At 38.7% G+C, this 25779-nt stretch overlaps 2 protein-coding genes across 12 annotated transcripts in view; both read right to left on the reverse strand.

Moving 5' to 3' along the window:
- Nca (neurocalcin homolog) overlaps window positions 1-25779 on the reverse strand; it is a 501567-nt gene that overhangs the window by 181161 nt on the left and 294627 nt on the right. The window lies entirely within an intron of this gene.
- The window catches only part of LOC135697568 (neuronal calcium sensor 2), a 419634-nt gene that overhangs the window by 107355 nt on the left and 286500 nt on the right, over window positions 1-25779 (reverse strand). For all 10 annotated transcript variants that reach the window (XM_065217340.1, XM_065217344.1, XM_065217342.1 and 7 more), the window contains one exon: window positions 4601-4744. In XM_065217340.1, the coding sequence (XP_065073412.1) occupies window positions 4601-4744 (144 nt within the window). The remainder of the gene's footprint in view (window positions 1-4600; window positions 4745-25779) is intronic.

Consider the following 25779-nt stretch of genomic DNA (forward strand, 5'->3'; position numbering starts at 1 on the left):
CGGAGGTAGAATCTTCACCGGTGTTTGCTTTCCTATCATCGATAGTACGCCAGCTTTTTCGACATCTAACTTATCTCCATTTGTCCGATCGTTGGATTGCCTGACCGTGTGGACATATTAAACCCCACCTCCACCAGAGAAGTCTGATTCCGGTTGAAACTCCGTCTACCGCAATTATTAATAATTATTATAAATGATGATTTTCCTCATTTCAGGCATGTGGTGCAACAAGATGAGAAACCTCTTTGACTGATTTAGTGGAATTGTGAATTAATTTTCTTGAGTTAAAAATAATTTTCTGAAAACAATTGGTCAAATTCCGACGTCCTTGGTCTTGAAATCACACCACCTAGTGTTCTACCCGGGAAATTTACCAGAATTAAAATTTCCCGATTCCCACGAGACTAGGAGATGCGGGAAAAAACTGCCGCATGAAGTGGAAAGCAATTTGCAGGGGAACTCTGAAAATACTTCTCATCTAAATTGGAAGATGCTTCCAGGGGAAGCCAAAAGGACTTCTAGGGAGGTATGAAGAAACTTCGAGGTGAAGTCGGAAGTGTCTTCCGGGGGATGTCAGTTGAATGTTCCGGCGAAGTAGAAAAACATCACCATAAGGGAAGCTGAAGAAACTTCCGGAGAATGTTGGGAAAAACTTTTGGGAAAAATTGATAGAAAATGTTCGGAGAAAGTTGGACGAATCTTTAGTGCGAAGTCAGGAGATCTTCCTTGCGAAGAATCTTCCGAACGAAACCGGTAGACGCTTCTAAGACAAGATACTCATGTCAGAAGACATATGTAAATTTAGGCTGATAAACGACTGGACAATGCGTACTATCGATACTTCACGTATCTGCAGGTATAAAATAAACCCCAACACCTCTGTAGGCGTGGTCACTTAGCCTCTTGTCCAGTTACTCCTATCTCTACTTCCCCGCGGTTCCGGCTGGGGTACAAGCAACCATAGGAAAGATCGGGTAACCAACCCCGGTGGGACCTTGGTCGTATGCTGACAGGGAAGGGGGGACTTCTCTCTCCGGAGAGTCTAGTCTTCGAGCGTTTGTTCACCATGAAAGTGCGGCTCAAAACGGCGTCTGTTCTCCATGTAAGGAGCGACTGATGAACGTCCTAGTGCCAGCGTAGGACTATAAACAGTGCTGTGCACGATGGACCTCCGGTGAGACAATGGGGGTTGGTGCAGGCCCTACAAGCCAGCCGTAAAAAAAAACTAAAGAACACGTGTAAACATGGACCGGGACCATCGGCATAGACGAAAACGGACTAACAATTCCCTCAATTTCTTGGGAAGTACCCGCATTCTTTCCAATTTATTGAGGGTCCTCAAGTTCGACATTGTAGCGCTGCTGGAGGTTTGCTTATGATACTATTGACCGTGAAGAGCTTTGGAAGATTATGAACGAGAACGGTTTTCCCAGGAAGCTGACCAGACTGATCAGGGTTACGATGGATGGTGTACAGTGTTGCGTGAAGATATCGGGTGCGTTATCGGACCCTTTTGAAACTCGCAAAGAACTTCGACAAGGCGATGATCTTTCATGCCTCCTGTTCAAGATAGCGCTAGAAGGTGTTATGAGACGTGTGAGCTTTAACATGCGAGACACGATCTTCAATAAGTCCAGCCAGTTCATCTGCTTTGCTGCCGACGTGTACATTGTCGGAAGAACGTCTCGGGCCGTGGTGGAGCAATACACCAGGCTGCAGCGTGAAGCAGAGAAGGTTGGATTAAAGGTGAATACGTCGAAGACAAGGTATCTGTTAGCTGGGGGAACCGAGCGCAATAGGGCTCGCATAGGCAGAAGCGTGACAATCGACGGAGATGAGTTCGACGTGGTGGATGAATTTGTGTACCTCGGATCATTGGTGACTGCAGCAGAGAAATTCGTAGACGCATAATTGCAGGAAGTCGTGCTTACTACGGACTCCACAAGACCCTGAGGTCGGGTAAACTTCATCCCCGTAGTTCTCTACAGACACGAGACGTGAACGATGCTCGAGGAGTACCTGCAAGCACTGGGTGTTTTCGAACGACGAGTACTTAGGACCATCATTGGCGGGGTATGTGAAAACGGTGTATAGAGGAGAAGAATGAATCACGAGCTGGCGCAACTCTATGGCAAACCCAGTATCCAGAAAGTCGCAAAAGCTGGACGGGACACGTTGTAAGAATGCCGGACAAAAATCCCGCAAAAATGGTGTTTGCCTCGAATCCGGCCGGTACAAGATGCAGAGGAGCACAGCGAGCAAGTTTATTAGACCAAGTGGATCAAGATCTAGGAAGTGTGGAACGATCAAGAAATTGGAGATAAGCAGCCACGGATCGAGTTAGTTGACCTAACATTGTGATGCAGGTGCAATCCTGATGGACGTCGGACAAGCAAAAGTAAAGTAATGCACATTTAGGCAGCCGGACGAAACTTTCAGAATAATTCAAAAAAGTTTTCCGTGGGAAGTCCGGTTAAAATGGAAAATAATTTCCACTTGCAGCATCTGAAGATATGTACTGTTGAAACAGATGGAAGATTCTTCTGGGGCAAGCCTGCCATGAAAAGTCGAACGACCTCCCAGAAAGTCATAAGAAGCTGATCGAAATCTTCAAAGGGAAGTTGAAAGAAACTTCCAGAAAATGTCGGAAAAATCTTCCGGGGGAAATCCTGGTGGAGTTCTAATTTTAATAAATAACTACCGAAAATTGGATAACTGGATAAAAATATTTCCCGATTCCCGGTAATTCCCGGGAAGCGTCTTCTGCTATTTTCAGATTCCCGGGTAGCTAGAAATGGCTGTGAAATGGAAACACTAACATCACCACATCACCAAAAACCTCAAAGAAATTACACTTTAGCCATCGATCGATTTAATGAATGAAAACTAAATCTGTCACACTGCGCTTGTTTGAACATCATTTGAGGAACAAGATTAAACTGCTTTGTTTATTTTTGAGTATGGGTTACTCAAATTTACTCACTGCAAATATATTAACTCTGGTTATTACCGGTGCGTAAATACTACTTTGTACATCTTTTTAGCGTAGGATTCCAATAAGATGCGGTATCTGCAATACCCGGGCTACTTTATAAATCATAATTTAAACCCTTCTTCAGTAATTCCGAGTGACAGGAAATGAAAAAAAAGCATCCATTATTTACATTTCACATCGATTGCCAAGAAGTGAGCAGCAGAGAATGACCCATGAAAATGTCATCCTCCGCCGAACACGTTCCAGATAATTTGCACAGTCACAGCAAAAACCGAAAGGAAGAGATATGCCCATCCTTATGCCACGTGCTGCTGACCTGCAACCAAGAGTCACCAAATGTCCATTGTGCAAAAGGTGATAATATTTTCTGCATTCTTCGGGACACCATCATCGCCGTCTTGACGATGATCTCGCTTGGCCGCTCGGGGCATGAGTTTTGAGAAAACGAAACCGGAAGACGGTGGAAAAATCGTTTTTCACATTCATTTCGTTTATCGGACTGGTTTTCAAACGACCGACGACGGAAACGATAGAATGATTCGATCCGAAACCACCAAGAGGAAGAACCGTGTCATACGGTTGAGCCGTCCTTTGTTGGATGGATGTGAATGGTAGTACCTTCAAAGAATATCTTATAAGATTTTTGGGTCCTCTCGTTTCCACTGGAATGGATGGAATTTCCACCCACAAACATGACCCACGTTCTGGGTGTTTGCTTTCATAGACCAACCCCGATGGGAATGTTGCCTTTGTCCATGTTTTCTGCTAAATTCACCAGCTTCTAGTCTGAAAACTGTCGCCGAGGTTGGAGTAAGCAGAGTAGGTTTTGAAAACACAGGATCATGGAATTGTGCTACACGCTTGGATGAAGATGTTTTGTTATTTGGTCGTCACTGTGATTGGACGACACCCCGGGCTGGAAGATTGTTTGCTTGTCGGAGATTCAGCTAAGTTTGAAAAGAACAGAGTCGTGTGTGGTTGGGAATTAGTTTAGGTTTTCGTTTAAAGTTTATGATGAAGGAAAGATATTTTATTAGATACCGATATCGGACGCGCTTGCTGTAGCATATAGGAAGTCTTAGTTCCAACTCAAGAATCTTAAAATGAAGACTGACTAGCTTAATCACACCTCGGGCACAGCATTTCCAAAGCAATGAAGATAAACGATCCACCACCGATGGCCAACTCGCTAACTGTAATAGGTTATAATCATTTTAAAAAGTTAATACTCTTCGAGGATTGGAGCCAAATTGCCCTCGAGGATGGAATCAATTATTTCGCAATTATTCTCCTGTGCCGAGCAAATTCCATCAAAACTTTGCAAAATCCATTGCCGGTAAAACTTTTGCAATTCCACATCCTATACCGAAGCGAAGAAGAAGCAACACCTGCACCATCCAACAACCTAATTCCTGCAGAGGAAGCTGTTGGAAGGTAGCTAATTCGTTTCATTCGAACCGAAGAAAAGTGGAAATCTAACCGCTTCGAACAATAATCCAATGAACTCGTCGTAAACGTCACCCCAGCACCACCCCCACACTCGAGGATTTTCGGTAATTTTGATTTGTGTGGAAGGTGGAAGTACTTTCTTAGAGTTGGACTTACCTTAAAATCAATATAGCCGTTTTTGTCCATGTCGAACGTCCGGAACACGTGGTCGCAGAATTCTTCGGCATTTCCAGACGGGAAGAACATTTTGTACATATCTACAAACTTTGCCGGCGTTAGTTTGCCGTTTGGACAATCTTGCTGCAATGGGAGAAAAAATGAGAAAGAAGAAAAAGAATTAGGAATGTGTATTTCCGGGTTGTAGAAGGTTACCCGAGCAAAGCTGAAGATCAAATTGAAATCAAAATTTGCTGTTATGATGTAACTTATTTTGAATACTCCAGTTGATCTCATTTTGGTTGACCTAACGGTTAACACAGTAAAAATGGGAGCAAAATTTTACTGTTGACAATCAACGTATATACAGCTTTTAATGAGAAAATTAATCAGATCAGAGCAAACAGTGAAATAAATGTGCATCTGTCGATCTCAATGAGCTTTTTTCAGCACATAATACGACAACTCGTTTTATTCAGCATTGTACACTGTAATACAGCATTTATTCAATATATATGCTTATTGTGACTCTGAATTGCTTGTTGGTTAGACCCAAAATCGATGTCTGCCAACATTTTATGATCCAAAATGGTGGCAATGGCTTTAGAAGGGACATTTAGTGGCTATGGACAGTAGACTGATGCAAAATTTGACATTTTCACTCCACAGTGCTCAAGCGGTTCCAAATCGGGTCTAGATTAGCCTCCCAAGGTTTGAACTTATTTGGTAAGAAATGGTACAAACCATTTGAAGTTTATATGGGAATTACTATGGGAAAACCAAACTTTTTCTTCGTAGTCTTCTATCCATCTTCCATATTGCACCGTTAAAAATTTCTATATCTATTCTTATGGAAAATTTTCTCAGCTACAACTTTGCGGAATATTGTTTTTTAAAAGTTATTAATTGTTCAAGAGATTGATAATCTTATGGCATGATCAAGCACCTGTTTTGTGGGCAACAATGTATTCTGCAGTGTGACATAGTAGCCATGATGTTTTAGCTCTATTCTACGCGCCAGAAACACCAATTTTGCCTGCTGAGCTGAACTATTGAAAGAGCATAGTTGTAAGACAATAGTGACTTGAATCATTAATAACTTTTGATCCTTACATTTTATCGAAAAATAGTCTTCAACAAAGTTGTAGCTGTGAAATTTTAACAGCAGAGTAATAGGATTAATTATTAGATAGATATGAATACAAAATTTGCTTTTCCCATATAAACTTCAAATGGTTTGTGCCAAGTCAGTTTCTTACTAAATGACTTCAAATTTTGGAAGGCTAATCAGGAATTAAATTGGAACCGTTTGAACACTGTGGAGCGAAAATTTCAAATTTTGGATCAGTCTAATAGACAGCCTCGTATCAGTTCAGCACAGTTAACGTGGACCATTCTCGGGGTAAGGTGTTTGGCGATAATCCGCCAGGAACATGTATTTTGTCTAATTAATGTTAGCACAGAAAAAAAAGACATAACTTAGGGGCTGTCCATAAACTACGTAGACAGTTTATATGGGGGGGGGGGGGTTACAATTATCCACGGCCCATACAAATTTTAATTTTTTTTGTATGGACAATTGTCTACGCAGGGGGAAGGGGGGTCAAGAATCCCAAAAAAAAGTCTACGTAGTTTATGAACAGGCCCTTATTGAATATATCTCACTGTAAAACATCGTCGCTAAAATATTACCACCATCTGTTGAGTACAGTGTGATGGGCAGTACGCTGAACAGATGGCTGTATTATGTAAACGTCAATCGCAAGAAAATTAACCATGCGCACCACAGGTGGCGGTACTGCAAACTAAGATACTTTTAAAGTGACCGTTGTGAATGCTTGTTCGATGAACAACTTGCGTGTGTTATGTCTGCTCGTCTGTGGTTTAAGGGTATTTTGGAGCTCAAAATCTTGCACCGCATTTTTTTCCCTTATCATTATTTTTTTTCGTAAACTGTAGATTTATTCCACATTTTAATTCCTCTTTCGATGATGAAGAACCAACCAGCGCTGTCATGTTTTATGCATCTATCTCATTTATCTAGCCATTCTCGTTCTTCCACTCCGTGAGAAGGGTTTCGACTTCCTTTAGAGAATCTTGCATTTTTGCACTCTGTTCGACATTGTTGTCCAATGTGCAGAAGCTTTCGAACTCGGAGAGTTGATTTATTTTGAACTTGATTTCTACCGCACCAGGTAGTCGAATAAAAATATCATTTTTTATTCACTGTAGATTGGTTCAGTTCGCTAACAATTTCATCTGCTGTTGCCGGTGCATCTCTTATGATTTCGTTGATTTCACTGTGTGCCATCCCTGGTGCACTAAACTTTCCGCCAATTTGTTGAATTTCGGACATAATCTGCACATCCTCGTTGTCGTCTTCATTGTCTTGTGACTTCGCGAAATTTGACGGAAGAATTTTCTTCCAGCAGTTTACCAACGTGCTTTGGATTATGTCCTTTAGAACCACATCCATCTTTCATGTATCCCCAAGTAACACAAATTCATAAAATTATCTTGAGTAAACTGCTATACTACCAAAACCAGTCGTACAAAGGTTATATAAACTTTTTTAGAACATGTGTGTTGCTTGGGCTGCTAGTGAAAGGCCTTCATTCTCGGTTGTATTCAGAATAAAACTGTAGAGCAATTCCCTACGAATTCGCAAATCGGTTTATTTTTTTATTTGGTTGAAAATTGGCAGAAACGTTCCTTTGCCATTTTGCATCTTCGTATCGCCAATTTGAATTCAGCCTTATTTTTGAAAAGGGATTATAGAAAAATATCAAGCTTATCTTCAGAAAAATTTTACTCGAAAACTGTTTGCCGGATCAGTTTAGTGTCTTCGGCAATATTGCAGATAATGGATGAGACTTTTTGAAAAAAAATATGCACTCTAAAAAAATTACTCAACTTTTTTCTAAATTTCAAATAAAATCTTAAAAAAAAATTTCTCAAAAGAGGATTTTTTGTATTTTTTTATTTGTTGATATGTTTTAGAGGACAACAAATTCCATCTATTGCACTATAGGTCAAGATGGAGAAATGATGGACAAAAAAGTTCTGATTTTTAAAAATGTATTTCGCGGTTTTCCAGTTCCGACCGAAGAACCGCGAAATATATTTAAAAATGGCCAAAAACTACCAACATTTAAAAAATATCTACTTTCAAACCGCTACATCTCGAAAACGGTGCGACTTAGCAAAATTTTACTCAGGTGCTTTTTTATTGTAAGTTTGGTGTACTTTCATTACATAAAGTCTAAACAGTAATTGCCCAGACAACCAGAAGTCGTTTAACAATGTACAGATAGTATCGTTAATTTCCGACTTACATGCGATGATTCATTTTTCCGTCGTACTTTATCACAAATTAAATCGGATTACATCGTAAGACTTTTCAAAATGATTTTTTTATTACAGATTAAAACGTATATGATGTTAAATCAACTCGTTTAAAATTAAATTAAAATATGCACTTATAAGGCCTCCACTTTTGTATGTAAAAGCCATTTCTTTGCATTATATACGAATTGTTTGTTTGTATATATGTTTGTTTATCACGAAAACAACTTGTCCTATAGTGCAAAAGATGGCATTTTTTGTCCCCTAAAACATATCAACAAATAAAAAATACGAAAAATCCTTTTTTGAGAAAAATTGTTTAAGACTTTATTTGAAATTTAAAAAAAAAAGTTGGGTGAATTTTTTTAGGGTGTATATTTTTTTTTTTCAAAGAGTCTCATCTATTACCTGCAATATTGCGCGAAGCACCAAACCGATCGGACAAACAGTTTTCGAGTAAAAAATTTCTGAAGATAAGCCTAATATTTTTCTATAGGCTCTTTTCAAAAATAAGGCTATAAATGAATATGCAAAATGGCATAGTCAGTCATAAGGAACGGTTTTAAAAAATTTCAACCAAATAAAAACATAAAAAAATAAACCGATTTGCGAATTCGTACGGAATTGCTTTGTAGCTTCTCTTGGCATAGTTCAGCTTGAAATTTAATAAAGTGTCCTACGGCGAAATGACGAGTGGAGCAACGACCTACTCCCAGTCTCGGAAAATCCCAAATTTTACTCTCAGATGATCCTAAAATAGTCCTCAAAAGTACCAATACTTGAATTCTAAACAGCTCAGAACTTCTATCTAACCTTGGTTAAGAACTTGCTTTCGAAAGTCACTAGCCTACACATATGGAAATTCACAGAAATTGATTGTTCCGAAGGTTTGTAGAACTTGGCAGAACATTGTCTTTAAAAGTTAACTCCTGAATGCTTTGAATTAACCTCAGAGGCCTTATAGGGTAAATATATTTTTAGTCATTTCCGATTGCTGCAATGAAACGTGGATGCAATCTCATTCTCCAAGTCTATATAAAGGAGTTCAACGCCAAATGACGAATCGGTCTGATGCGCCCTTCTTCGATTTGGATGAAATTTTGCATAATTGTTTACTGAGTAAATTCCAGAGATGTTATAGTCTAAGTCTAGAAACATGTTTAGTAAACCTCACTAATAACTCCGCTCTGAGGGAGGGGAGTTTATGCTTAGTGGGTTCTGAAATTAATTAGATCAACTCCAGGACCTATTGGTCAGCTCCAACAAACAATGCCAGAGGTATGATAGTCTATAGCCCTTACGAGTCAACTTTAGAGGTCACAACAACTCTCGATTAGTTTTTGAATATGTCCTATGTCCGCTTGTCGATGTTTTCGCGATAATGATATTTGATTGAACGGATCAATATTAAACAATCCTTTAAATTGGTCGAACCTCTTAACGGAATCCCTTTATGAAGAGCTTTGAGTGTGTTGGTTTATTTCCTTTAAATTCCGTTATAATTGCTTATCTTTTGACAGATACGCGTATTTCGTCTACTACTTGCAGACTTCATCAGTGCCAAGTACTCAACACTTCATCTATATTGCATCCACCGCTGAGTTCACGGTAGAACACCAATCAAGTTAATCGATTTTTGATCGGCAAATGGACATAGGACCTATTCAAAAAGGAACCCAAGAACTCTGGACTAAATGCAGTGCCTTACAGCAGTGGTTTTCAACCTATTTTGTTCCATGCCCCCTTTTCCAAAAACTGCTCATCACCGTTCCCTTCCATAGATAGATAGTTCAATACAAGGCAATTTATACTAATACACGTTATAATACATATTTAAATACACTGTCGTAAAAATACTGAATTTCAATGAATTTTAATGAACTTGACGTTTATGATGAGCTAAATGAAAAACTGAAAAGTAATATTTTTTGTAAATTAAAAGTATAAGTCAATGAGAAACACCTTTACACTTTCAGTTAGCGCTTTAATCTTTGCAGCTGTGGTTGACAAAGCACTCCGCATGTCATCTCCTACGTCTTCTGTAGGTCGAAAAAAAAACGCGTCTTCTGTAGTAAACTCTATCGTTTTCATTTGCAGCATAGCAGAAAATTCAGAGTAGCACACAAATCTTTAAACGTATGGCAGCAGTCGCAATGCTCACTCAAACAATACCAAGGGCCAAATTCAAGATGAACACTCTAGTTGAAGTACGGGGAAGGTTTTGATTTGCTGTCGTGAGATGCGCCTGTGGATATAAAGAAGGTTGATGAAGATTTTACCGGTTTCCACCAAAAGAATAGACCAAGATCAGATAAGCAAGAAATGGCGGAAAATTTTTCGTTAATTGATTCGAATGCGTGGGGTTTTTAGCGCATCTGGATTATGGATATATTCGTAATCGCAAAAGAGAATACTTTGTTCAACATTTCCTACTAAAAACTTTGGGTAGGATGTTATATTTTTTCGCTCTCAATTGCCTTCCTTAGAATGGCCTAACACCCCCTGTGGAGTAATTAGCCTTATAGATTATATGCAGGTCTCGAGTCAAACAGGTCTGAAAACCATATGGATTATTTTAAATTATCTTAAAATCCTTTAGCAGGTCTGATGAATCCACTTACATTAATTGCAGAGATCTTGTCGATCAACATAGACTATCTTACAGAATAGTAAGATAATGGGTCATGTTCTGAAGCCTTTTGGATTTAGTTTTCAGATATTGTAGATTTTCTTCATAGTTTCATGACTTCCAAAACATACAGATTTACCAAAGAAACCTCACCTTGTGGTCCTCTGAAACACACATGAAAAATCTTAAAATCTTGCGAGGCTTGTCCAGTGAGATGAACATGGATTTTATAGTGTACATCTAGGGATCTTTGGAGTCATATCAGTTAACCAACGTTCGAGGAATCCTGAAATTTAAACCAGGCTTCAATACCGTGCATATTTCCAACAACGTAACCATGTTTCTTAAACAATACCATGCACCTCAATCATACGAATTTCCTTGAAACAGCCCACCCATGCCTAATTAGAGTTTAATTGCGTACGAAAACAAACTTCATCAGAGACAAACAGGCGGCATACACATGGGCAAACAAGCCCTGTATATTTGGCAAATAACAGCTTCTGTTCTTCTTTTCAGTGTGACGTAAACCCGAAAAAAAAACGACAAGAAGGCACATTGTTGACAGAGCGGCTTATTGGATTACCAAGAGCGAAGAAATTCCAGCTCAATTCACACCTAATACCTTAACTTACTTCGGACGAGTCAGCTGAATAAACATCGTAGAACAGTTTTTGTGGTTTAATTTTAAGCGTTTGCTTGTAGCGATTCTTTATTGCTTTGTAAAATTGAAACATTCACACATCCATCAACCGACGTCATGAACACAAAAGCTCCCGTCAGACAGACACCATTCTGGTAGGAATTCGTTCCGCACCTGCAAAACTCATCAGCAACCGTACCTAGCATCTGTTTCCGCTGAATTAAAATAATTTCATCGCTTAAATAATAAATTCATGCCACAATTCACACCTCGGGATGCCATGTTCATGCTACCTGCTTGCTCACCCAGATAGTTGCAGCTGTCTGCCGTGCTGCAAATGTATTTCCTTATTCATTTTCCGGTAACCACCGGGACCTCCGTCGGCTGCTACCAACCATCATCAGGATCATGTACCAACATTTTACCTTTTGCATTCATTTCCCACTCGGTGTGATGGCATTTTACACGGCAATCTTGCCCGTATCATTGCATTTCCGGTGCCAAGCAAGCACTGCTGTTTTCACCAGAATAAAGAGGTACTGCTTTGTTTGCGATGGCGCTCCATTTCTCGGACTGAAAGTAGGTAAGTAGATGACGATGGCGATGCATTTTCATAACGGTTCCAGGTGCTTGCATTTCAATGTAATTGGCGTCGTTTTCTGCCAGTTCCGCTTCCACTGGGAATAGAATATAGAACGGTTTCAGTTCATGGCTAATGGAGCCTGACACGTTGGGAACTGTGCTTGGAATGGCATTTGTGGTGGTCCAAGCGTTGTTTTTCGGCTGAATTTGCTCAGTACTCGGCAGTGATTTATTTATTGAACTTCACGACAGTGTGGCAAATGGCTCCAGTTTTTTTGGCAAATTGTACGGAGGATGGGTTCAATTCCTTTTCTGACTGGGATTCTTTATGTGGAAGCTTATGGTCAGAAATTTAGTGATTAATTCACTTTTTGTAACATGTGGTAGAATTCGGTTGTTTATTATTGAAGTAACTAATACATACTTTTGTTCAACGTAGCTTTATTAATTTGAAACGCATAAAATTAAGAAATTAACTATATGTTCTATTAAAATGATATAAATTAGTTGGAAGACAGAAAAATTACATTATGTCAAAGAATCTGATTTAGAAGCAAGAAATAAAAAGGTTATAAAATGAATCAATACTTTACAGTAAATTATATTTAAATGAAAGAATAAGATAATTAATTTCCATCATAAATATTGACATTTGAAATAAATATTTAGATCATTCTTTGGAATGAGATTTGCCAAAAGAAACTGACGATGACCGATTCTAAAAATGTGGTACTCGAGCGAAGTCAAGCTACTGAACTTTGACTACTGTGCTAATTTGAATCTAATTACCCACACGGTATTTCTTTGACGTCAACAGAGTCAGCTTTAACCTAAAAGTAATCTTAGAACAAGAGAAGAGCCCAGTCATGCAATTTCAACTAATTTCTTTCAAATCACTAAATCACATCAAAATGCGTCTGTTCTAGGGAGGGCCCAAGCTCAGAATGTCGTCATCGTCTTCATCGCGAACTAGCCAACTGTAATAACATACTTCAGCATAGTGTATCGATTTTATTCTAATTTTATTTTATTTATCGCGTTTTTCCCCCTTCCTATTGCGGTCGCGTTGTGGCAGTGTTCGTGTGTATGTTCCCACTGACGAAGCGCAGACATAAAAAGGACAACAAGAAGAAGTGCGCACCCGGACCCGTGATCAACATCACGTTTTCATCACCACCCACCACCACCCGTCCGGAAGACTGCTTTTCCATGTTGCTGCAAAGCTTTTCTCCTTCCTTGTGCCTAGCAATTTTCCACGTCGTAATCGAGTGCGGGTTTCCCCCTTTCTCACGGTGAAAAGCGGAAAACTCTATTGAGTTTTACTTGACACACGTGTGGTTAGATGGGTCGGCTGACGGCGCGACATCGTCAACAATTTTTCTTCACGCAAAAGACGGCTGGCTGACACACTCGGAAAATCGTTGCCAATCTTGTCGATGAAGCGTTCAATTTCGATCAGCGGAAGGCGGAATACTTGGTAGTGTCTTTTCACGTTCGTTTTCGATAAGTGGATTGCGAGTTTCAACAACAACGTTGTGATGCATAAAAAGCGGTGCGGGGTGAGGGATATTAGGCCATTTTGCAGAACACTATTTTTGATTAACTTTATGAACTTGAGCGATACTAAAATGCTTCTGACGTACTCTCAACCGTACACTTTAACGGGTTAACTTTTGACGGTGTCTAGTTAGTTCATATTTAAGAGGGCTGCGAAATGTTGCCGAAGACCTCAAAAACTGGTGGTAAAAAAAACTAATAAAGACTGACTAAAAGTAAATTGATACGCCATTCGCGCACTTCTATAGAGAACAACTGGTGCAAGTTTGATCAAAGTAGTCGATCAAGTTATATCGTCAAATGGAACTCGAAAGAAGAAGAAATATTGTGCACAAACACCAGGAAAATCCGTTTTGTTTTGATTGGTCTTTAGAAGAAACTTATGGAATAAACTAAGGTTCAAAAACAGAGCTAATATATACATTTATTCCATTGAAGCTCGAAAAAGTGCATTTCTGGTGTTCTGTTACGAAATGTAACGCGTTATATTTACTATATTTAAGATGTTATATCCTAAAATGAATATTACATTATAAAGTACATTTAGTAGGCATAATTTTAAACCTGTTTAATCACTTGGTCACAAAGCATATTTTCGATAGCGGGTTTAAAACGACACTGACACTGATAAACTAAAGCTTTTGACAGAGTAGAATTGCTACTTTTCAAAATGAAACGTAAAGGATTGTCAAGCACACTTTTAAAATGGATCGATAGAACATAGATGGTCCACTTTAAAGGAAAACACTCTACACCAGTTAATGTCTCTGTTAATCTGCAAAATTTTCAAGGTGAAATTAATGTCTTCTACAATTGGTGCACTAAAAGTCTGTTTGATAGTAATGTTCACCTGTGCTCTAGAAGATCAATTAGTTGAAAGATGTAGCAAAATAAGGCACTTAGGAGTAATTATTGGATCAAAGTTGATTTTTGTAGATCATTTGAATACTACAATCCACAAAGCTTATAATATGGTAGGATTTATTAAAAGATTTAGTTATCATTTCATCACCTCATCAATCGAGAACAATCCTTTTTTGGTTCCATTTGGAGTCCCAAACAACTGTGCAAAATTTGGGGACGATTGGTTGTAACTCGGTTTTCCGCATTGCGTTTGAAATTTGTATGAAAATTAGTATGGGAAACTAACTTTTTTGCATTTTTATCCTTAGAGACCACAATTTAGCATGAACAGTGCAACTAAGTATGTACAAATATAGTCGAGGAAGTGCCTAACAACTTTGCCAAAGGAAGTAATCTATCTAAATCTTATAACTATTCAAATATTTATGGTTTGAATTAAACACCAAAAATCCCTTTTTCTGCCAACACTGCCGGTGTACCAATGGGAGTCAGATTACAAACTGAAATAATTTCGGAGTTTCTTATCGTACTGATTTGGTATGTTGAGATGAATTATTCAAAAACAATAGCTCTAGCTCATATGTGTAGTTGAATAGGGTGGAAGGGGGGTTAGTGGGTAACAATATACCCCGTCCCAATAGCTTCAAGCTGAAATAACTTCGGAGTTTCTTATCTTATCGATTTGGTATGTTCAGGTTGAATTATTCAAAAACACATTTGCTCAATCTCATAAGCGTAGTTAGAGAGCGGGGGGGGGGGTGGGCTTACTATATGCAGTTTTTAAAACAAAAATTGCTGTTTATTTATTTTCATCAACCGATGTAGACTAGTACAAATACATATACAAATTTGTTTTTCTGAAGAATATATAAAAAAAAAATTTGTTATTCTATTTTTACTTCTTACGAGTTATGATTCCGTACGGAGTTAAAACATTGTTTTAGTTTATGCCGAGACATTGAAAAGTCAATGGTTTCGCAGTTGATTGTAAGAAGCCATCACGTTGTAGTGTAAATATTTAGTGTCCACTTGTCCGTTCATTTTGTTAGTGAGGAGATGTTGTTTGAATTATTAGCAGTTGGAAAATTTTAAGTTTATATACAAAGCTTTGATTTGAAATATTAAACTGCCATTAGGGCCACCCGCATATAGAAAACACAGAAGTAGTCGTACATCAAAAATCAAAAAAAAAACAGGAGAAAACGAAAACTGTCTTCACCAGTTTCGTCTCAGACACAGGTACGGTTGGATTTCGCTTGTTGGACTATCTTTAAGTGAGCTACGTTTCAGTTGGGCCCTCAAGTCGAACGTCACTTCTAACAGTGCTGATTCTTCTTCGAAATTTCGACCGTCTTCATGTAAAAACCGACAAACGAGTGGAGTAAAATTGTGCAAAATTGTGGTCCCTAGTAATAAAGATGCAAAAAAGTAGGTTTTCCCATATTTATTTTCATACAAATTTCAAACGCAATGCGGAAAGCCGAGTTACAACCGATCGTCCCCAAATTTTACACAGTTGTTTGGGACCCCAAATGGAACCAAAAAAACATTGTTCTGAAAAAATGATCATAATGACCCATCCTATTTATTATGTATCTTACGCAAGATCTATGCTTTAATATTGTAGTGTAGTAACTTATATAAATCATATAGAATCAGTTCAAAAACAACTGTTGTTATTCGCTATACTGCAGAAGTAACAATTCAGCATCCATTTGCCATCCACTCTGATTTATAATGGTTTTATAACGGCAATGAGCAATCTATTTAGTTTAAATACAGCATTTCAAAGTGTAAAACATTCGTGCTTAGTAATTCAGATGTTTACTGTTTTAAAAACCTTGTACAGTTTGGCGAGAAAGTCAAAAACTGTCTTGTTTTAAAAATAAATTTCAATCCCTTCATAAAACTGTTCAGTAATTCAATCATGAACTTCATTAGCAATTGGTTATTAATGTCTTGATAACATGCTTTATAAACGTGTTCTAAATAGTATTATGGCTTTTTACAAGCATGCAGGCTCGCGGCATAATCAAGGAATGGATGCGGTGTCCTCATCTGTTTATCCCAAAGGGCAGAAGGGGATCGCAGAACCTTGGGGAATTTCTTTTCCTTTTAGCGGTGTCCAAACCTGTATATCTCAAGTTGGGCAGGAGAGGATCGCAATCCAAAGTGATTCTTTGATCGAAAGTATCTGTCTTTATTAATCAACTGCTTGGGTTTATATACGGAGTTATTGTCATAATACATTTTACAATTTGTTGCATTGGCAATATTTAATTACTGTAAGCAAAGTGAGATGCCTATGACGGTGTGACAATTCTATGTTTGTTTCATTGATGTCAATGTGCTTGCTAGGCTATTAGCGTATTGAAAGATGTAACATGATCCACGCATTCGGGTTCGCTGTTTTGGGTGTAGGAAAGGTAAATGAATAATTCTGTTTGGCAAGGCTATGGTGGAAGTGAACGCTACTGCAATATGCATTTTTCTGTCTTATCGGCAAATTTAGTAAGTTCAATTCTTACAGTGGCATAAATGATTTTAACTACATATGACAATATCAATCTAAAAGCAACCATAAAACCATTAGGTTTTAAATGTGCTTAGAGACGAACCAGCCTAGGGATGAAAGTCTCTTGAATAAAGAAACAAACAAAAAGGTTTTAAATAAGAGCAAAAAGCATACACACTTAGATTTTTTACTGGGTTTTTGAATTGCTGAAAAACTCGGTTAAAATTCAAATGACCGTTATTCGTAAAGATTCCATAAAATCGACAAAATTTATGTTTCATCATCAAACGGAGTTAACAGAAGTAGGTCTGTGAATTTTAGAAACACATTTTCTCAACTTTAAACTTTTCACAGATTTTTTTAAATTTTACCGAAGTGTTCCGCAATTCAAAACTCGGTAAAAACTACTGACTGGATAAGTGTGTATATTGTTGCTCTTTAGGCTTTTTTTTTAGGCATAAAATCCCCAATTACTCTGTTTACAAATTGAACTTAAAAGATGGATCCTCATAGTGAATAAAAGGCAAATTTATGACAACGAAATTTCGGAAGACAAAGAAAGCAAACGAAGCGATTTACAATAATTATGTCTTTAGAAAAGTTTTGTTTTTTAATGATATTAAAAACTTTGTAGAAAATGTAAGAGCAGTAACTCTGTTACTGCCAGATCAGCTGTAATTACACAGAGAATCAAGAGGCGATTCTTGGGACTAGCATACATCCTCAATGTGTAAAAACTGGTGATCGAACATTAGGCAATACCAGTGCCAGCCGCGCCTGAACGCAGGTCAAGAAAGGAATGGGTAGGAATGTGTTGACGTGACACTTAGCTTAGGATTGAACCCACGGTCTTCTTCTCAGTAAGCAAAAACGTTTGGCACTACAGACGAGCTCCTTTTCAATCATCGAGTTGCTGTTATTACCATGTAGTCATGTTAACAAATAAAACGATTGACGAATCTTGAATATGGATGGGCTTGACATTAGACTCATGATGTTCTGCTTAATAAGCAAAAACGGTTGCTCTAAGACCACCGAGCCCCTCATACCACATTATACCGTTACTCAAGTTGTTATAACTATTCAAATCCAGCACCGACGACAACGAAAAGTTTTACCTGAGACTGCGTTTTTCTGCTCAGTAAGCAAGCCACTGCAACCGACGATCTTTCAAATCCAAAAACTAAAAGTTACGAAAGAGTACTTAGGCCTTCATTAAGTTTCACTTTCACGTGACGTTCAATGTTTCGATTTGCTCTTTACGCATTGTTCAGGCAACCATAACCAGCTATGTCCGACGTGACGATTGTTTAAGCCCTGGTTAAACAAGCTATTCAAATGAATTTCGAATTTCACTTGGTAGGGTAGAGAACTACTTCGGCCTAATCGCCCATTTTGGGCCTATCGAGCAGAAAACTTCAAATAAATCCATGATTTTAGAGCTAACAAGTCAATTATGCGTTTGGTATGATACTTTAGTCAATAAGCTACGGAACGAAGTCAATGAGAACGCGTGATATGAAGGTTTGTACCCATTATTCCCAAAAACAAAAGAAGCGCTCTGAGCGAATCATGTTTTATCTTCATCCGATAGGCCGAAGTGAATTCATTGGCGTTTCAATGGCGTTTCAATGCGTTAGGCCGAGTTTAGAATCCGTAGGCCGAGTTTGGCGTCAAGAAGCAGTGTTAGACTTTTGACAATATCTCAACGATGTGTTTCTCTTTATCAAATCTTACGGTACGTACGGAAAGGTAAATAAATTTGAAAGCCATCAGTAATAATAACATTCCGTTTGGTGCTAAATTGCGCTAGATTAAGAAAAACTAAGTCCGGGTTGTGCTTAATAGGCCGGAAATGGGGTACTTAACCCTATCTAATGAACAACAGAAATACGTGATAATGCATTTAGTTTCAGCGGCTGATGATTAAATTTAAATATACTAACGGTACTGCCTACCGCGACTACGACGGCGATTACGACAGCGACTACGACGGTGAATACATCGGCGGCTACGACGACGACAACAGCGAATTTGTAACTTACTATTTGTCTACGATATAACATCTTTGCCCCCATCTAATTTACCAACCGGACCGTGTTCAAACTCGCACACGGTGGCGAGACTCTCGATAGAACTACACGCTGAAAGCGTGACATCCGAACACGGTGAACCAACCACCCGTGAGGCAATGAAAATCATAAGCACACTTACACATCGCTGTTTACAAAAAACACACCCGTGCAAAGAAACGGATCCACTAAACGTCACTCTCGCGAAAGCAGCGTCGTGTTCGAACGACAAAGGAACTCGGTGGGCAATTTTGTGATACGGAATTTCCACTGAAAACCAACCGGGAATGTACGAATTTCACCACACCCAAACGGCGAAACATGTTCAGAGGCACTTTTGGTTCACTTTCGGTATCAATTTTGGTCGAAAACACTTATTTTTGGAAAAAATAGTTGCGAGCGAACCAACATCAACACCGACCGTGCATCATCAGCTCTTTCACGCACCTTACAGCGTGTAAATAAACTGAAATTAAAAGTTATCACTCGCGATGCCACAAATTTCAGGTCCTGGGGGAACAAAAAAACAAAGCAGATAGCGACATCTCTTCTGAAGCTTGCAAACACGATGAATCGAGTTTTCTTTCTCGTTTCTAAAACTTCCCGAAAAGCGAGAAAACCACCAATAACACATGTATAGCCATCCATTAGGGAGGCAAAGTGCCAGCGCTAATCCGGCAAATGCAGCCGTAAACTATGAAAGCGAACGCACGCCCAAAACAGAGAGCAAACATAAAATACAACCGTATCCGAAGGGGTTCAAAACTGCGCTCTATAAACTTTGTAGAAAATGTAATTTGATTAATTAAGATTTATGGTGCAAAAAGAGTAAATAACCTTATTTTAAGGTTGTCCAGACAAAAATCCATTCACATTTCACTAGACTTTTGACGTAGAAACTTTGTGTCCTCAGCATAATTCGGATTAGATGCTTGAGCATCGGCAGGTAGAATGATGACCTGATATGCTATCCTTTTCCGCGAACTAACGACGTTCAAATATCCGGATTCCTCACTGTATTTGGGATTTACTTCGTAAAAAAGTGACGTAAACTAAATACTGCGTGAAAAATTAATTCGTTAAACGGAGCTTTCAGTGTAAATGTATTGAACATTGTTTGGCAACAAACCAATCATGCAAATGCAGTAATCACTACCAAAAATTAGAAGGCGAAGGCGTGGTGCAGTCAAGTACTTGTAGAGTCGACATATATTTGTCAATTGATGACATTAACCGTTCGAAAAATTTATACAAATTTCAGCGAGATATAGCGCACATAAAATTAACGCTAGATTTGGCATACATTTACGCGATATTTCGTGTAAATTTAAGCGCAATATCGCATAAGTTAGCAATATTGTATGCAAGTTTGTAAACGATTTCGATATTAATGCCAAGTATAGCTCAAAACTAACCACTTCATTCGAGCAGTTAAACTGACGTTTACTACCACTCGAACTTTGAAATAAAACGTTATTTTAAGATTTTTTCTTCTAGAACCACGAGAAAAGTAGCCAACATTTGTGCGTTTCATAAAAAATAGAAATTAGTTGGTTGTTTTGTAAAATCGCTGGTAGAAAGTCACACCAAAACTGCTTGACAAAGTGGTCAATTAAACGAAGGGAGATTTTACACGATAGTTATAATTCAGAAGTTGTTTCTGTGTTTGTGTCACAGCTGAAGCGTACACGACTTACAGTAGAAGAACAAACGACTACCGATACTGATACCATTTTCTGAATGTTGCTCATCATAAAACGTTCATGCTTTAGTAAACATCTCTAATATGCTAAGAATCCATGGAACGAATCTGGTACCTTTTTGTTACTGAAGGAAATTTGATCTTCTGATTTTTCCCATAACATTTTTTTACGAAATTTTGACATAATTTTAGTAGAATCACATAGAACATATTGAAAAACTTGAATGATGTTTGATAGGCCCCGCTTTTTGCGCTTTTTTTTTTATTTTATAGTATTACCAAAAAAGATTTTCCATTATTGAAATGAAAACATATGTATCTGTAACAAATAAACAGAAATTGAAATAAACAAATATTTCGTGTTACTTGGGTCTCCGAACTACGCCGTAAGTCGACCTTGATTCTCGAAATTCTGTCCTAACGTCTCTCAAAATCCTTTGAGTGCATTCTGCAGGTTTTCCAAAATTATTCACCATACCTAACTGAAGTTTGCAATGACCTCAGGACTTGCCCTCAGAGTTCTCAGTCTGTCCTCCAATGTCACTGAAGTGGAACTCCAATTTTACAAAAGAGCAGTAAAAGCAGTGGAATATTTTGAGGGGAGTAGAGTAGCCAATGATCTAAATATGGGTAGTATGACGCTATTCCAGAACAGTTTAGAGATGCTTCTACGTCTTTAATAATCTCGTTTGATCTTGAGCGGGTGAATTTGACTTGCAAAACATGAAATTTGATTGCAGAAGTTTTTGCTGAGTGGTGATTATTTTCCATTTAATTCTACTGTAGCATTCTATGACACAGATGCAGACAGCACATTGTAGTCGAAATACGTATCTGTCATGGATACAAAATACTAAGTGGAATTAAATCAAAAATAATCATCTTTTTTGTTCTTGTGAGTATTCTACAAAACAACCCAATTCATAACATTCATGATTTCAAAAATCAAAACAGCCTTTTGATTTCTTACAATGCACTAGCGTTACATTTCCATCAACTCGTAGTATTCATTTGAAATGAAAAATATCGTTGTATACGATGCGACTTGATTTGATTGCGATATTGATATTGATTTTTGTTTAGTCGCAAATCATAACAAATTCCCTAAGGCAAGGGTCTCAATCCGCACTCGTGCCTAACGTCAACCCAAAATCCCAACGCAACTGTTCAGCGGACAGCCATCTCTGTTCGTGTCGTGTCAAACCCGGGCAAAAGCTAAGCCAATAAGAAGGAAATCTCAAGGAAAATGATCCCCGTACACGACATCGACACTGAATGGCACCGAGCACCTACGACGACGACGACCCACGTCAATGAATGGCAATGAGTTTTCCATCCTGGTTCGAATGCTGCAGCACTGCCAGCATTAATGTACCCAACTAGTATGCTGGCTGGCGGATATGGCTCTCCACTTTTCCGAGAGCTGACTGAGCACAAGTGGCTTTTTCCTTGCTCACTCTGATAGTGAGATCAATTGAATTAGGTTAATTAAAATGGAACGAGTTAGTCTACGCTGACGACAACGACACCGACGACGACCTTCTGGGAAGAAAGTTTTGTCGCTGGATGGGATATTGATTCTTGCGGTGTAATGGATTTGGTCCCCCAGATGCCTGCTTGATGTTGTTTCCTCGAGGAACTGACATAACGCTGGAAATAGTCTTGGTGACACACGGAGAGTGGGAAGTGTGAAGCTGAAGCTTGAAGATAGTTCCGGGTGGAATGCTGTACAATTTCTATGAGCAATTGAGATGTTTTGCTTGGGTCGGTCTACCATTAACCGATCAAGAATTGCGTCGGATTTTGGATTTGTTCTTCGAAATAGAAGGTAAGCATGCCTTGACAGGAGACAGGAGACAGGTGCGAATCTTGCAATCACCTGTTCAAACATCTTGCCCCGAACGATGCTTTAGGTGTTTGTGCTACTAATACAATAGAAAACAATTTTCACTGGAGAGATGTTTGGCTTTGTTTAACAGCCAATAAAGACAAACCAACAAAGTCATTTGTTCAGTTAGGTTGAATAAATGTATTTTAAATTAAAGGGTAATTGGAATTTCAAATATTTTAACACGCATTTTGCAACCGTAGATTTTTGATGACGGAAGCCTTACAGGTAGCTCGGGTCTAAAGCAAGCAGAAAGTGTGCGATGAACTAACTTTTAATTAATTGCAATGGTATCATTTCCCATTTGATAGGAACATATTGAGCTCGATGCAGTTCCACCTTTACGGACGAGGCGTGGCCGAAAATTCCTTGATTGGAGTTCGGTGATGTCGACAGCAGCGTGTAGTAGGTTCGTATCCCACTTGAAAAACCGCGCCACCGGAGTGGAGAAGAATTTTTACACTAAACTGGCCAAGTGCTTGAAAGTCATTACATTTTCCGTAAGGCAAGCGAATGCCAACTTTGATGCAAGATTTAATTGCTTCACGAAGTTTTTTATGCGATTTTTGTTGCTTGTAAATGACGGTGTAGAAAATCGGGAGGGGTCTACTTTTACGACTGGACACGGCAAGAATGCTTAGATTCCGGTTGGAGAAGGTTTTATTGAAAATTAATTAAATTATCGAGTCTTGATAAGTGATGAAGTAACTTGTAGATGGCTTACTGGTTGCTGTCTTGTATCCACATTATCGATCTAATTCTGCATGCTTATGGAATGCTTTTTTGACAATTACCATTGTCTGTTTCCATCGATCCATGGATATCGATGGTGTGAAACAATGATTCGTATTCTATACATGCTATGCCATGGAATGGTAGGTTGGAAAAAGAAGAGGGTTCGCAATAATCAAACGATAGAAATAACTGTGTGCTAAATTGCACAGAATGTTATTTTATTACAAGTAAGCAGTGTTGGAAAAATATCAAAACATCAAATCTCACCACAGACTTAGGTCACGCTTGATTTTCGTAGACAAAAATCAACAAACAAACAATTGCGGTTGATATTGCAAGCTGTGATATGCAGCACGGAATATCAAGCTAACAAAACTCACCAGCTGCAAATCTCACCAAACTGTGGTGAGATTGAGTTTCATGATTTTTGCTTTACACCCGAACGCAACCGAAAGTTCCATTTTCTAAAATTCATTTCGATCAGAAGTGACGTTTTCGTGCTACACTTTAATAAAAAAAAAGTAAAAGACGCCATTTGAAAAAAAAAAATAGTTAAAAGATCCAAAATGGCCGAATTTTTGCGGAAACCTGAATGATAGCCCATAAAAAAAACAATCATGCAAACCGGAGAAGTACGGGACCACATTTATTATTTTTAGATATATTTAGCATGGAACTGCTTAAGGTACGGTATTACTTAGCCAGAGGCAGCGGGTTCGACTCCCGGTTCGGTCACGGAAACCTTTGGGTTAGATTTTTTTATTTCCCTGGCCATAGCCATGTACTTGCAACACAATATACAAAATCATGCATTGGTATTGGCATGTAAAGCTCTCAATTAAGGCTTGTAGTCGAAAAAAATCACCATTTTTATCCGGTTGTAACTTTTTTATCCGTGGGCAAAAATTGATGAAAATCTGGGTATAACTAGTTTGGAGTGAATTGTTTACATGTGCAAAATTTCATAACAATCGGTTCAGTGGTTATTGAGATGTCATCGAAACAAGAAGAAAATCGCCGGAGAATTTTGCGCGCCGTCATGGAAAATCCGACTGCGACCATGAGATGGATCGGAAGACAACTGGGAATCACCCATACAACTGTGTCTCGGGTGGTAAAATCGTTTAAGGAGTCCCAGACGACGAAGCGGCAGACTGGAAGTGGAGGAAAATCGAAGACAGTTGACCCTATGAAGGCCCGGAAGGTGTTGGATTATTTCAAGCGTAATCCGAACCTTTCGATTCGCGACGCGGCTCTGAAGGCAAAGTGTTCCGCCTGGTTCGTTCAGCAAACCATGAAACGAGCTGAGCTTCGTGTATTCAAGGTCCGGAAGGCACCGAACCGGCGTGATCAACAAAACACGGCGGCCAAATCCAGTGCAAGGAAGCTGTATCGAAACCGATGTGTGTGGTTTTGGATGACGAAACCTACATCAAGGCAGACGCAAAGCAGATACCGGGGCTGGTTCTACGTTGCCAAATCGCGGTTTGATGTTCCGGAAGACATAAGGAAGAAGAAAGTGGACAAATTCGCCAAAAAATACTTGCTCTGGCAGGCCATATGCCAATGCGATAAACTGAGTAAACCGTACATCACAATGGGTACCATCAACAGCGAAATTTACCGCACCGAGTGCCTCCAGAAGCGTCTGTTGGCCTTCCTGCGGTCCCACGGAGGCGAGACATTATTTTGGCCGGACCTGGCATCATGCCATTACGCGCGATCGACGTTGGATTGGTACAAAGACAATAACGTTGTTTTTGTACCAAAAACCGCCAACGCCCCAAATTCACCAGAGAATCGTCCGGTGGAAAAATTTTGGGCCAATGAAGGCCAATGTTCGAAAATGAAGGCCAAAGTTCGAAAATCGTGGTGTTTAAGAACGAGCTGGAGTTGAAGAAAGAATGGATGAAAGTGACCAAAAAGGTCGGCTCCCCCATTGTACAAAATGTAATGAGGAGTATTAAGGGAAAGGTGCGGGCTTTCAGCGATGGAAAGGAAATTGAATAAAGTAATTATGCCGAAACATAATCCATATGTATTAGTTCATTCCCTGAAAGTTACAAGAAAATCCGACTTAAATTTTTGGCGAACACTTTTGTCTGGTGCATTTTTTTTCGAGTACAGGAACTGTGCATGTACATCTGGAACACTAAGTTGAGGAGAGCCGGCAAAACGCTCATTACAGAAGCGTAAAAAGCCTAAAAGTAGAAGTTGCTTGATTTTTCCCGGTTCTCCAATCGGATTCCCGGTTGTTTCCAGGTTTTTTTCCGGATCGCTGGCCACTCTGTCATGAGAGGAAAAAAGTTCACATATTTTATTGAATGTTGAAGGTCTAAAAAGTTTTTCAATTTACAAGTGTCCATTGACTCGAATATCAGAAATGTTAGCATTTTTTGAAAGTTTTCAGCTTATGATTAGCTCAAAAATCTTAAAAATGTACATTTTAATGTTACTTCAGTTTTTAACAGATTTTGTTTCATATTTTTATCATACTGTGAGGTTTTGTACAATGCGTTTTTTTTTTATTCTAAAAAAGCCATCTAGATTGCTATAACTTTGTCTAAGACGTTATTATTATCAGAAGAGCCGGTTTTCGTGCTTTAATTTATTGGAAAATATTGAATAAGCCATTTTGAAAAATTAA

Source organism: Ochlerotatus camptorhynchus, unplaced genomic scaffold, assembly GCF_037179485.1.
Source record: "Ochlerotatus camptorhynchus isolate MF236.1 unplaced genomic scaffold, CSIRO-AGI_Acam_v1.1 ptg000074l, whole genome shotgun sequence".
Classification (NCBI taxonomy): domain Eukaryota; kingdom Metazoa; phylum Arthropoda; class Insecta; order Diptera; family Culicidae; genus Ochlerotatus; species Ochlerotatus camptorhynchus.